Here is a 13,457-nt window from a genome sequence, read left to right on the forward strand (position 1 = left end):
ACTTGTCCTTTCTGGCATTTGTCAATACTTGAAATTAATATGTGTCCTTTTTCTGCTTGCCAGTCTCCCCCACTGGAGCGAACCCCATGAGGGCAAGGATCTTGTCTGGCTTTTTCATCGCTTCTTCCTCAACATTTAGCAAAGAACCTGGAACGCATTCATTTTGTATTTGAAAAATGAATGAGTGCATGCTGCAAAGACCCTATTTAACGTTTCTCACCTTTTACCATCCCCTCACCTCCCAGTGGCCTCCTCTGTTTACCCGGCTCCCGGCCGAAAAGGACCGCAGTCGTCTTTCAGGCCGTTGGCGCACTCGCGCGCCCGGCTCTCTATGGCAGCACCCTCAGACCCTGCTCCGGGCTCTGAGGGTGCCAGTGTCAGTGGGAGGTGTCCGGGCTGGGACCGGATGCAGCGCTCAGGCTTCCCCCAGTGCCACGTAGGAGCCAGGGGGTGGACATGGTCTCCTGACTAGGGCTCCCCCGGGGCCACAAGGAGACGATGGAGCTCAGCGCGCAGGAAGCCGGAAGTGACCCCTCCCGTCCCGTCGCGTCCTGTCTAGGAGGGCAGGAGGCTTGATATCTCAGTGGTAGGCCGAGGGCCGGCTCTGAAGACTCAGGGACTGACCAGGAGGCCAGGAACTCAGCCCCTAGTTGTCGGTTTCTTCTGCAACCCACGCCCGGTAAGGGGAAAAGGGCAAATTTTCAAAATCGAGAGCGTCCGGCCCTGGCCAGTGTGGCTCAGGGGTTGGAGCCTCAGCCTGCGCACCGAAAGGTCCCGGGTTTGATTCCCAGTCAAGAGCACGTACCTCCTACAACGGTTGCAGGTTGAATCCCCAGTCCCCGTGGGGGAGGCAACAGATGATGTGTCTCTCTCACATCCATGTTTCTTTCCCTCTCTTTCTCCCCTGTCCCTTCCACTCTCTCTAAAAATGAATGGAAAAAATATCCTCTAGCGAAGTTCAACAAACAAAAGAAAACGGAGATTGTGGGCACAGTTGCCCCGGCAACCACAGGGCTTGGGGCATTGGGGGAAAAAAATCACCACAATCTGATGGGAGAACGTTGGCCAATCACGTCCGGTTTTCCAGCGCTCGCCCCTCCCCCTGCAGTTGATTGGCTAAAAGCAGAGGGAGAGGCGGGCCTCCCAGAAAGAGTCTTCGGAGAGGCAAGACGGCGGGGTTTGGCTGGCTCCCCAAGACCCCCCACTGGGTTTCCAGACCCCAAAGGCCCACAACCACTCACCAGGAGGGCTGGGCTGCCAGCCGGGCCCTGAGTGGCGCCAGCCAGGACCTGTGCTGAGCCTATGGCCGCACAGGAAGAGGGTGGGAAGCCCAGAGGAGAGACTGGATTCCGGGTCCTCTACTCTCGCTCTCCTGCTGAAGGCGCAGGTGTAGGTCAATGGTGAGTAACCAGGTAGGGTTCTTCAGTGCCTGGTATGTCAGGTGTGAGAAGCAAGGTGGAAGCAGGCCACACCTCAACTGCTACCCAGAGATACCAAGACCCTGGTGTCCCCCCACCCTCCAGCCTGCTACCTCTTAGGGGCGCTCCATGACTCACCAAATCATGAACACCCTTCACCCTGAGGTTCCAGGCCCTTCCACAGTGCCCCAGCTACCTCCTCATTCTTGGCTGCTCTTGTTAAATATTTTCCAAACTGCCAAGTGCCACTCTTAAAATGCTCTCGCCTGGTCTGTGCCAGAATGGTGACCTGTGGATGGACATATAGGAAGGAAAGGACAGAAACCCATGGGATTCTTGGAATTAACATCCCTCTGCACTGTGCTATGAAAAGGGAAAACAGTTTCTCCTGGATACTGTGGCCTCTGAGCTCCTCATAGGCAGAGTGAAGCCTTTAAATGATTCCTTGGCTCATTTAACAGACCTCCGAGTGGTTCAAGTCTTGACACCCTGGCCACGCAGCCCAAGCAAACAAATAGCCACTGTGCAAATGAATATTCTGTGCTAAGCTTGTGCCAAGTAATGACAACTCCCAGTATTGTTTTAAGCCTCCTTTCCACCTCTCTCTCTCCTTCATTAGAAAACAAGCTCTTGCCCGGCAGGCGTGGCTCAGCGGTGGAGCATCGACCTAGGATCCAGGAGATCGCAGTACGACTCCTGGTCAGGGCACATGCCCCGGTTGAGGGAATCGATCCCCAGCAGGGGGTGTGCAGGAGACAGCTGATCAATGACACTCTCATCACTGATGTTTCTTTCTCTCTCTTCCTCTCTCTGAAATCAATAAAGATATATTTAAAATAAAAAGAAAACAAGCTCCTGGGGACAGCAAGCCTGCTTTATGTGTTAAAGCCCTATCAGCCCCCCACACTGAGCCAAGCAGAGAAATCCCATTTCTGGCTGTGACTGGAGCCATGAAGGGACTCCCACTAGTCAGCAGCTTCCTGGCATCCTAATGATTATATGCTCCTCCCTCCCCCCATCTCCAGCTGACTCCAGCACCCCAGAAGGTCAAGTCTACTGTCTCTTTTTAGACAGCCCCACCTCATGTCATACATTAATTATATAGTCAATGGCTGTTGGGGTACATGGAATTAGGGGTACTTTACATGGTAAAATCCCTGACCCTGGACCCCAGCTTTCAGTTCTCTGGTTGTATGGCTTTGGGAAAGTTAATGGCCTCCTCTCCCAGCCTCAGTTTCCTCATCTATAAATCTGGGATAAAACCCACTGCTCAGCGTTGCGGAGAGTAGAGTGACAGATATATGGAGCTTGGCTCCATGCCTGGCAGGGCAGCTGCTCAACAACTGGCAGCTATTATTACTATTCCTTGTCTGCCATCTGGTTCAAGCTACTTCATCCCTTAGGAGCTGGGAGCCAACCAGGGCTCCAGCCACCCTGCTGGCTCCATGATCCACAGAGACAGGTGGGGTCTCAATGGCCTCCCTGATGCAGACATCAAGGTCAAAACTGCATGTTATTTTGGAAGCCAAGCTGCAAATCTTGGATAATAAGTAGGCTGAGCCCATCCCTCCCAGGAAAAAGAGAGAATGGGAAACAGAAATGACAGAAGTAAAACACCAGAAGGCCAGGAGTAAAATAACCAGGCATGGGTGAGTAGGACAAATTATAAAGAACAAGTGTGACGAGGCCAAGGAGGGGAGAAGTAGCAGGAGCTGGCAGCAGCTTCAGAATGGACCAGGAGGGGCAGTTGTCCCTGGTGAGGAATTCTCACTGAATTACCACTGGACCCCAGTGGAAGCAGATGGAAAATGTCCAGCCACAAAACTCGACCCTGGTGCCTGCAACAGGAGACAGGGCAGGTGGGAGACAATAAGTATGAGTTCCCAAGCTGGCCCTGTCCTATTCCTGGCTCCCAAAGAGCCAAAGGAGGTTCCAGAGCTCAGTTGGCAATGCCCCTGGGATGAGAGTGATAGCTGCAGAGGGCCCACCAGGGGATCCACAATTCCAGCAGTGGCTGGTTGGCTTCAGGTCTTGAAACCTCTCTGTGCTAAGAAGTCTTTGCCTGGAGACACGGTCCTGACCATCCAGATTGGCCCCCAAGCCAAGGTTGGGGAATAGGGTGCCCAAGCCCTGAGAGCAATGACTCAGGGATGCCTTAGTGAGGACACATGCTTGATGGAAGAGCCTCCCAGAGTCTGGGGTCAGCCACCAGCACCCCACACAGCCCCACCCACCACCACCTCAACCCACCCCACCCCCACACCAAGACAGAGCAATAGGCTGTGGCTTGAATTCCAAGCCCTTTAATTTGCAGCTAGCCTGCCTGCTCTTCAACCTAACTCCTCCCAGTGTTGCCATGCCCCACCCCCATGCCAGGACCTCCCCAACCCCCTTCCCACTACCCCTCTCACTGCCATTGCAGCTGCCCTCCCTCAAGGCCTCCTAGGTGGGAGCAGGTGGAGGTGCTGCCAGAGCCCCCGCTGCCCCCAGCATCAACATGGCCAGGGCCTTGGGCCCCGTGGTGTGGATCTTTTCATGCCGGTGCAGGTTGGAGCGCCTGCTGAAGCTCTTGCCGCAAAGGGGGCAGGAGTAGGGCCGGACCCCGCGGTGGGTGCGCTGGTGGGCAGTGAGGTGCGAACTGTGGCTGAAGCTCTTGCCGCAGTCCAGGCAGTGGTAAGGCTTCTCCCCGGTGTGCGTGCGGTTGTGCGCGATAAGGTTGGAGCGCTGGCTGAAGCACTTTCCGCACTCGGGACACGGGTAGGGCTTGACCCCTGTGTGGGTGCGTTGGTGGGTGACCAGGGCTGAGCTCTGTGTGAAGCACTTACTGCAGATGGGACACTTGTGGGGCTTGGCACCTGTGTGCGTGCCCTGGTGGGTGACCAGGTCTGAGCGGCGGGTGAAACGCTTGGCACAGCGGTCACACACGTAGGGCTTTTCGCCCGTATGGATGCGCTGGTGCTGGATCAGCGTAGAGTGGTGGCTGAAGCTCTTCCAGCAGGACGGGCAGGTGTAGGGCTTCTCACCAGTGTGGATGATCTGGTGCTGGATGAGGTGTGAGCTGCGGCCGAAGCGCTTGCCGCAGTCGGTGCAGGCGTAGGGTTTCTCGCCCGTATGCGTGCGTCGGTGCGTCACCAGGTGGGAGTGCCAGCTGAAGCCCTTGCCACACTGCTCACATTTGTAGGTCTTCTTGTTGGTGTCACCATCAGGGGCCAGGCCCTCCTCACTGATCTCAGGGGCGCCTATCTCCCCCTCGCTGGGTTTCTCTGGGAGGTCGCTGTCAGACAGGGCTGGTTCCAGCTGTCTCTCCTCCGGGGGACCCTGCTGCCCGTCGTCTTTGGCTGGCCCCAATCTGTGGCTGCTGGCTGCTTGCCATCCACACTGTAGGACATCCCCCTGGGCTCTCCCTGCCCTGGTCCTAAAGGACTTCACATCCCCAGGGACTGCCGGAGATGAGGTTGGCTCCTCCTTTCTCACCTCCACCGCTCCTGGAGAAAGCGTTTCCAACCAGAGAGAAGCTTTTGTGAGGGACCCGAGGGGATTCCGGAGGAGAAAAGTGCAAGGACCTGAGGGGAACCTGGGAAACGACTGCCACCCTGTGCAGAGGAGGGGAGGCTGGCGCCCTGCCCCAGGAAGGGCCATGTGTCTGCACCCCATAGGAAAGAGCCGGCACTGACAAGGGGCACCTGGGAGTGACAGTGACAACCCATTGCCCACCCATCACCTCTGAACGCACCTCTCTTCTCTTCATCTCCCATCTGCAGGCACGAACTTGAGGCCTCGCCCTTGCCCTGCACCTGGGAGGCCCAGAAAGTTCTGCTGAAGGGAAACCCTGCCCAAAAAGAGATGTAGTCCTCAGTCATGTACCTCCAGGGCTGCCCAGCAGGAGACACCCTCCCCGCCCCAGAAGTGACAGAGCAAAGGGGAATGGGTGCAACTCTGGAAACACCAGGTAATACCACGTGAGCTCAAAGATTGCTTGGGGTCAGCTGTCCACCCTCTCTAGGAAGCATGTTTCAGGGTCACCACTAGACACACTGTTTTCAGGGGAGTCAGGCTCTGCTTTATTTCCCTGAACGAGCACCAGGAGTAAAGGGAGAGGGACTGGGCCAGGTCAGCTGCCAGCAATCCACTTTCTCACACAGCCCAGCAGCAGGCCCAGAAATGTTGGAAACCAAACAGTCTCCCACTCTTGCACCTACACCTTCCCAGGACCATCAGCAAAAAGGGCTCCTAGGGAGAGCCAGGGGCAAAGAAAAGCCAAGTGGGAGGGCCTGGGACAAGCGGGCCAGGGACACTCACCACCCAGAAGTCTGAGACCAAAGATCCATTTGCCAAGTCCCTGGGTAAGGGCCTGAGAATTCTGGTCAAGTTAGTAAGAGAGCAGAGGGCCTAGCCTCCATGTCCTGATCCAAGCCCCATGGGAGGAAGGTAGTATGTTAGACAAAATGGGTGATTTGGGTCATCCATGAGGCCTGTCATGGGACCACAAATGGGTGCTAGGTTCCCTCTGATCTCCCAGGACTTGCCCAGACCTGCTGATCTGGGCCCTGGGAGCGTTAACAACAGGTGGTAAACAAACCTGAGATAATTAAAGGAGAGAGCAGAATGGCTGTGATCTTGGGGTTCACCAGGGACAACAGGGGTCTTGGCCCACCACTGAAGTCAAAGAGTGTCATTACCAAGCCCCCAGCTTCACTTGGACTAGCAGGTGTGCAACAGATGTGTGTTGACAGACATACTAGCTGAGTGAATGAATAACAATGCATGAACACTGAGTTTTTATAAGATTTCATAAAAATCTGCCAAGAAAACTAGAGTCTGAAAGTGAGGAGTCAAATCCCTGGGACATAACTACTTACTGTGAGGAAAACTGAGAGCCACAGCCCCTGAGAAGAGGACATGCCCCTTGGGGCAGATGTGACAGCTCAGAGTCTATGAGTCTGAAGATTAACTAGCACCACGTCCCCCCTACCACGGGCATGCAGCCCTGACCCTAGGGCCAAATTTGCTAAAGCTCAGACACTTCTAAAGCCTAGCTTTAAGAAAAAGGGGGGTAGAACTACAGGAATAAGTACCACAGAAGAACCAAAGAAAAGCAGAATTTCTAAGTAGGCACTGTCTAGTACAGCAGCCAACTAGCCACATGTAGCTATTTCAGTTCAAATTTGAGCTGATTAAAATGAAATAATATTAAATACTCAGTTCCTCTAGCCACATTTCTAGTGCTCAACAGCCACATTTGGCTCATGGCTACCATCTCAGCCCATATACAGAGCATGCTCATCACTAGGAAGGTTCTAGAGAACAGAACGGTCTATGTGAACAATGAGAAGGGTTTAAGCCTGGGAAAGCTGGGAGGTGACAGTGTGACAAACCCCACCTCTGGCATCCAGGGCCTTAGGAAGCAGTTGCCCCAGCACAAGTGCCAGTCCTTACCCAAAGCCAGCCCATTTCGCTTCTGCAGGACATCCCGGTAGAAACTCTGCTGCGTGTGGTCCAGCTGCCCCCACTCCTCCCTGGAGAGGTACAGAGCCACATCCTCAAAGGTCACTGGCATCTGAAACAACATGAAATGCTTACTCTGCAGCACATGACAAGACATGGTAGAGGTGCCAAGATGAGGCCAAGTTGAGATTCCCAACTCCCAACCTGCTGCCCAGGTGGGGAGAAACAGGAGCCACCCAAGGATGGCCTTTTGGGGGCAAGAATAAGGCAGCTGTATACAACAAAAGACAGGAGACAAAAACAAGAGAGTCCTTTTGTGACACCGTAGGAAAGCTCAGGATCTCCAGCATATTCCCCTCCAGCCCCCACCCTCAGGACCAGTGCTGAGATCTGGAGGATGATTCAGTCAGAGGTGCTGTCCCTCCACTCTTTCTGTTTCCCTCCAGCCTTGGACAGGGGCACTCACCTGGGACCAGGCAGTGAGGAGTGCTGCAGCCATCTGCCGGTCTCTGGTCCTCCCCTCATGGGAAAGCACAGGGATCTGGGGGGAGGGGAGGGCTGAGAGAGGAGAGAGGTCCTCAGACAGGCCACCTCATTCTGCTGTGTCCTGTTGCCCCCAGATAGGGTTCATGCCTGGCAAACCCACAGCTGACCCAAGAAGAGGGTCAACAGGCTCTGAGGCTGTGCCAGGGTAGCCTCTAAGAGGCAAGTGGGCAGACATACAGGCATCTTTCCTGACCATGGCAGGGACCTCTTCCCCTCCCCACCTGGGCTGTGAGCCTCCACCTCTCCCCACAGCTGCTGCCCAGAAAAGTACCTCTCTTCACATCCCTCTCCTCACCTCCACCAGGCAGAAAAAGAACTTTCTCCTTAGAACCCTGGCTTAGGTGCCCCAAGCTCCAAGCTCCTTGAGCCCTGTCTTCCTGCGATGCCCCCTCGGGGTGTGGCTCTTGCAGTTCTGTCTTAATGTCAGGTGACTCCTGAGCAGCTCCCAAAGGCACCATCTCCTTTGATTCGGAAAGCATTTCTTGACAAGGATGCCCATGACCTGGAACCTAGGAATTGCAGCCCCCATCAGCACTGGGACAGAGACTAGAAGACACAGCCAAGCACCATGTCCTCCACTCCCAGGGGTCCCTGCAGGGGCAGACACTTAGGGTGGCTGAGTGCACAACCAAATACAAGACCCAGCTTGAAGGACTGGCTTTGCTTCCTCCCATCCCCAGGGACATATACATCTCCTGCTCACCCCCACAAGGGAAGGAAGGCAGGCCCATCAAGGCCCTGCTAGGTGCAGGCTGGCCAAGTGCCCACAGGGCAGCTGCCTGTTTCAATTCAAGGCTTGCACCTCTAACAGCAGTGTGGATTATTATTTTTAATATATGAGGAAACCAAGTGTAGTGGGTTGAAAAATCCAATGACTGATGTCCTTATAAAAAGGACAGAAACATGGAGGAGGCCGTGCGAAGACAGAAGCAAAGACTGGAGTGATGCTGTCACAAGCTAAGGGACACCTAGAGCCCCCAAAAGCTAGAAGGGGCAGGAAGGATCCTCCCCGAGAGCCTTGGGAGGGAGCCCTACGAACACTCTGATTTTGAGTTTCTGGCCTCCAGACCTATGAGAGAATAAATTCTGGTTGTTTTAAGCTACCAAGTTTGTGGTCCTTTGTTACGGCAGCCCCAGGAAGCTAATATACTCAGGATCAGAGATCAGACAACGGCCCAAGATCATGGAGCTAGTGAGTGGCTCAGCCAGGATTTGAACTCAAGTATATCTGACGCCCAAGACATAGGGCAACCATGTCTTGTAGGTGTCAGGGGGCATCATGTGGCCTTGGGCCATTTCTGGCCTGACACAATTTGGTCAGAGCAGTTGGAGTTTTTTTGGTTTGAAGAAAAAGCCCAAGGGTGCCACTAAGTGTGCTGAGGCCTGGTGCCCATCTTGGTCTGACAGAACTCCTCTCCAGCTCACTCCCTTCAGCACTACCCCACCCAATGGGACTTCAGGGTCCTCCCAATTCATCCCCCCTTCATCACACCAGCCTCAACCCCAGTCCTCGAGGAGAGTGAGGAGCAGGCTTTAGTCAGGTGACTGGGGCTCAAATCCAGAGCCATTCCTCACTAGCCATTCAACTCCGAGCAGGTACTGCCTCCACCCAAACCTCAAGAGCCTCAGTTAAGTCACTTCCCTTGCACTGGGAGGCCCCTGGTGAAGCCTCATTGTCATCCACAGCATGGGGACTGGCCAGCCTTCTGCTGGAACTCATGCCTATCCCTCTCCCCCATTCTATGTATGTTAGGGTCTCAAAGGAAAAGACTCCAGACCAGGAGTCAGAGTGCCTGAGAGCCACATGAGTGAGGCAGCCTCCAAGACTCAGCTGCTCTGCCTCCTGCACAGATAACGTACGAGCAAGAGCTACCCACTCCAGAAAGTTCTGGATAAACATAAAACAGTGCCTATAATTATTATTATTACTCTACTGTGTGAGCTGACAGAAACCAACATCAGCAGAGAATGTCATGGACATGTGAGGCCTTGTTGCTGTTACAAAGGCACTGTGGAATGGAAAACGAACAGTGGTAACAATTCTTTGTGCTTCTACGGTAGGAAAAAGATAGAACTAGTACTTGATTTGTATTTGTACTACCAGGTGTCTCTGACCTAGGTTCCAGTTGCTGTGGGTGTTCTTATATTATGTGTTACAATAATGACCTCCTGCAGGCTGATAAACTGTTTACAGGGACTCTTGTGCCCATTATCTCCTCTGAGCCTCCCAACCACCTGGGTGAGATGGATGGGAACAACAGGCATATGATTCACATTTTATAGATCATACACCTGGTTTCCAGAGGCCAGGGAACTTGCCCAAGGTCACACACCTGGCTGTGACTGACTTATATTCCTCTGATTCCAAGCCTGGTGACTCTGGTCTCTCCAAAGGTTGTAATTATACACAATGTAATTATATATATATACACACACACACAAACAGACATACACACAACAGGTACAGGAAGGCCTAGGTGCTCAGACCCAGAGAGAGGAGAAGGGGGTCCCAGGTCAAGGACAGTGTGTGTGGGGGGGTGGGTTTTGAGGCTTCTCTGTGTGCTCTCGGTTCTGCTCAGAGAGCTAGCCTCACTGGTAGGATCCCTACACAGCCTAACTGCTACCTCACATGGCCTTTGGTCCACTGACCATGGAATTCACCAGGCCAAGCAATGCAGTTCCGCAGAAGTCAATTCCCAGGTGGAAGGTATTTCCCATCATACCACCTTCTCTTCAATACCTCCCTCACCCCCATCCACCAGCCCTGCATCCCAGTGAGTCTAACTCTTCCATTGGTCCAGATACCCTGCTGTGAAGATCCTGTGCAGTTCCAGTTCCTTCCAGAGCACACCTCCCTCACCTGGTACCCCATCCATACCTCTTGGGCTCTCTCTTTGCCCTGGGTAGCCTGGATGCCTCCACGGTCTGCAGACATTTTCTATCTCACAGCAAGAAAGCACAGCTGAGCAGTGTTGGCCAAGCCCCCTCCAGCTTCCGGCCAGGAGCCTGGAAGAGCAGAAGGAAATCAGCCAGCGTCTCCTGGACACCTCTGAAGTGCCCCCCAAATCCCATGTAGGGCCAGACCCATCCCTGTTTTCAATCAAAAATAAAGCTTCCTTGATGCCATCCAACGGCCTCCCTGTTTTTTGGTCCCTCGCTTCTACAGAATGCTATTTTGTACGGCCCTTTGTCGCTGAAACAATAGCCCCAATCAACTCAGGGAAAGCCAGGGCTGACTAGGAATCTGCATCTCCTGTCATCAGAAGCCGAAAGGTCTGCAGAGATCCTACAAAACAGGTGCTGTGTGGGGCCCCAACGAATACAGCCAGCTCAGCTGAGCTGAGAAATCCAAGCCCTGCCATCTCCCTGGCCCAGGGCACACATGCACAGAACACACATACACCCTGTGCTTGGCCAGACTCAGCCCTGCCTGGGATCCAGAAATTGAGCTGCCCACTCTCAGCAGCCCTCCCTTCGGCTGCAACAACCCACCTGTGCTCGGGAGTCCATCTGACTCACGGTCCTGGACAGAGGATGTCCTTCCTGTCCTTCCCCTTCCCCAACCTGGGTCCAGACCCCCTTCTCTCCAAGCCCTTCACCTTTGACCCCGTCCCCTCCTGCCAGTTGGCCACCTGCGTCCGTCTTTGGATCCAGGTCCCCTCCCCAGCCCCCCACCCTCCCTGAGGTGGAGGTGGATGGGGCACCTTGAACAGCTGGAAGGGGGGCCCTCCCCTGGGAAAGGAGTCGCGGCAGCCTGCACCGGGAAAGGGAGCCGGGTGGAGACTGGGATTAAGGACAACAGGAAGTCCCTCCCAGATCCTGTTCCCCGCGTCGCTGCAGTCCTAGAGGGTTCCTGGCTTCAAGGGTTCCGAGCTTAGGGTCCCGAGCCCAGCTGCACCTGCTCTTGGCAGCTCACTATCACTTTTCCGGGCACGTACTACTGGTGATGCCAGCCAAGCGGGGCGCCAATACAGGAAAATACATTTAATGGGAGGATTTTTGATATTTGACATTTCAGAGAGAACATTGCAGCTGTCTTCACAGGAGGGGCACTTTGCTGGGTGGAGAGGTATGATGGTCTTTTTCAGCACCCTTCAGGGCTTCTGAAGGTCCATGGTTTCTCCATAAAGATGTTCCTGGATTTTATTTAAAGCCCCCAGGCTGGTCAGCAGGTCCTCTGGGTTCCCCCCAAGACTGACACAGAGTTCCCTCTCCATAAGAGGGAAGTTAGGAAACAGAGACGCCTAGGATCTCCCCTTTACCCCCATCCCCCCATGCCCTACACCTCTGAAAGATGGGGGATCAATCTCATGTTTCTAGTTGCACCCTACCCCAACTCCCTCTCAAGGCTGGGGTTAGTAGGAGTTAAGGGGTCTGGCCCAATTATCCATGGGGTCCCAGACCCTCAGACATCCCTGGTGGCTTCATATTCCACCTCCCAGTCAAGAAAGGAGTGGGGGCCAGCCTGGGGTCAGATTCCAGGAAGGTTCATTCCTCCAGGAAATGTTCCCATGCCCACTGCCTTCAGCCCATCAGAGTTCTATGAGACTCATCCACTTCACCCAGTAAGACAAGCATGACTAGCCCCTGTACCAGCCCACAGGCATGCTACAAGGGCTCAAAAGGGTTTAATTTTTTAAAATTAGTTTCCAACATTTAAAAATTAGAAGAATTCTCATAAAATTGATTTTCTTGGCCCTAGTCAGTTTGACTCAATGGTTAGAGTGTCGGCCCATGGACTGAAAGGTCCCGGGTTCAATTTTGGCCAAGGGCACATACCTCAGTTGCAGGCCAGGTTCCCAGCAGGGTCTGGGCGAGTGCCGGAGGCAACCAATTGATGCGTTTCTCTCACTTCTCTTTCTATCTCTCCCCCCCACCACCACTCTCTCTCTCTCTGAAAAGCAATGGAAAAAATATCCTCAGGTGAGGATTTTTTTTTAAATTGATTTTCTTGAAAAATTAGAACATCTGGCAACCCTGGACCTAAATTCCCCACATCTGGGCCTGCTCTCAGATTGCCACATTTGGTCCCCATTTGGCCCCTGCAGCATTTTGAGTTTACAACTCTCATTTGGAGTGAAACATGTTTTAGGAGTCCTAGGATTCTAATCCATTCTGTTGTCCCTTTGATAAAGGAAACATTGCCTCTAGGGTTTGTCTCTGGTCAGTATTTGCAGGCTTTTACTTTATTTTATTTTTTTTATTGATTTCAGAGAGAGGAAAGGAGAGGGAGAGAGAGATAGAAACATCATTGATGAGAGAGTCATCAATCAGGTGCCTTCTGCATGCCCCCAACTGGGGATCGAGCCCACAACCTGGGCATGTGCCCTGATGGGGAATCGAACCACAATCTCCTACATCATAGGTTGATGCTCAACCGCTGAGCCACACTGGCCGGGCATTTCCAGGCATTTTAATCCTCAAGGTGAAGAGAGATGTACAAAGGTGTAGCAAAAGTCAATATTGTTTTCAAGCCAGAGAGAGCTACAAACTGAGAAAAAGTCACAGGGAGCTCTGGAAAAGATGAACTGCTCAATCTGTGAGCATTTCTCCATCAAGGAGGAACACAGCTAGTGTCCAGAGTAAGGGACCTTGCTCCTCAGGTAGACCATTTTAGCCCAGGAGTGCACCGAGCCCAAAAAGAGTGGGTGTGTCCTGCTTCCTGGGCAAAAGTTTCTCTACCAGACATAAAGGACATTTCAGGGATACTGGGAAGCCCAGAGATTTGGATCCCACCACGGGATTGCCTAAACTAGGCCAAATAAAGTCTCAACATTTATTTAACTGTTCAAAAAATATTTATTGAGCACCTGCTTTATGACAGGCATTAGCCCCTTCTTGGAAATAAGAGGAAGCCCTTCCAGGACTAGCTCTGGGACTGAGCAGGTCTAAGAGGAAAGGCTCTCACATTCGCTGTGTGGGAATTTCAGTCCCTGAAAGAGTTCAGAAAGGCACCCAGGCAGGGTGAGTAAATAAGTAAAGCAGAGACCAAAACCTAAATGCATCCAGCAGCCAGGTGGTACTACAAATGAATGGTTCCTTGGGTGT

The 13,457-nt window shown here is 53.3% G+C and overlaps 1 protein-coding gene across 2 annotated transcripts; it reads right to left on the minus strand.

Moving 5' to 3' along the window:
• Nucleotides 1-3,838: 3,838 nt before the first annotated feature.
• ZNF205 (zinc finger protein 205) lies at nucleotides 3,839-11,202 on the minus strand. 2 transcript variants are annotated; one of them, XM_016211374.2, is made up of 7 exons: nucleotides 11,114-11,202; nucleotides 10,288-10,415; nucleotides 7,705-7,918; nucleotides 7,330-7,421; nucleotides 6,855-6,975; nucleotides 5,152-5,247; nucleotides 3,839-4,903 (listed from the first exon to the last, which is right to left on the minus strand). In XM_016211374.2, exons 2-7 carry the CDS (start codon nucleotides 10,342-10,344, stop codon nucleotides 3,861-3,863), a joined length of 1,623 nt encoding a protein of 540 aa, XP_016066860.1. In that variant the 5' UTR covers nucleotides 10,345-10,415; nucleotides 11,114-11,202; the 3' UTR covers nucleotides 3,839-3,860. The 2 variants fall into 2 exon arrangements, with proteins under 2 accessions (XP_016066860.1, XP_087671254.1); XM_087815128.1 differs by lacking the exons at nucleotides 7,330-7,421; nucleotides 7,705-7,918.
• Between the last annotated feature and the right edge of the window lie 2,255 nt (nucleotides 11,203-13,457).

Source organism: Miniopterus natalensis, chromosome 3 (genome assembly GCF_054644295.1).
Source record: "Miniopterus natalensis isolate mMinNat1 chromosome 3, mMinNat1.hap1, whole genome shotgun sequence".
NCBI lineage: Eukaryota > Metazoa > Chordata > Mammalia > Chiroptera > Miniopteridae > Miniopterus > Miniopterus natalensis.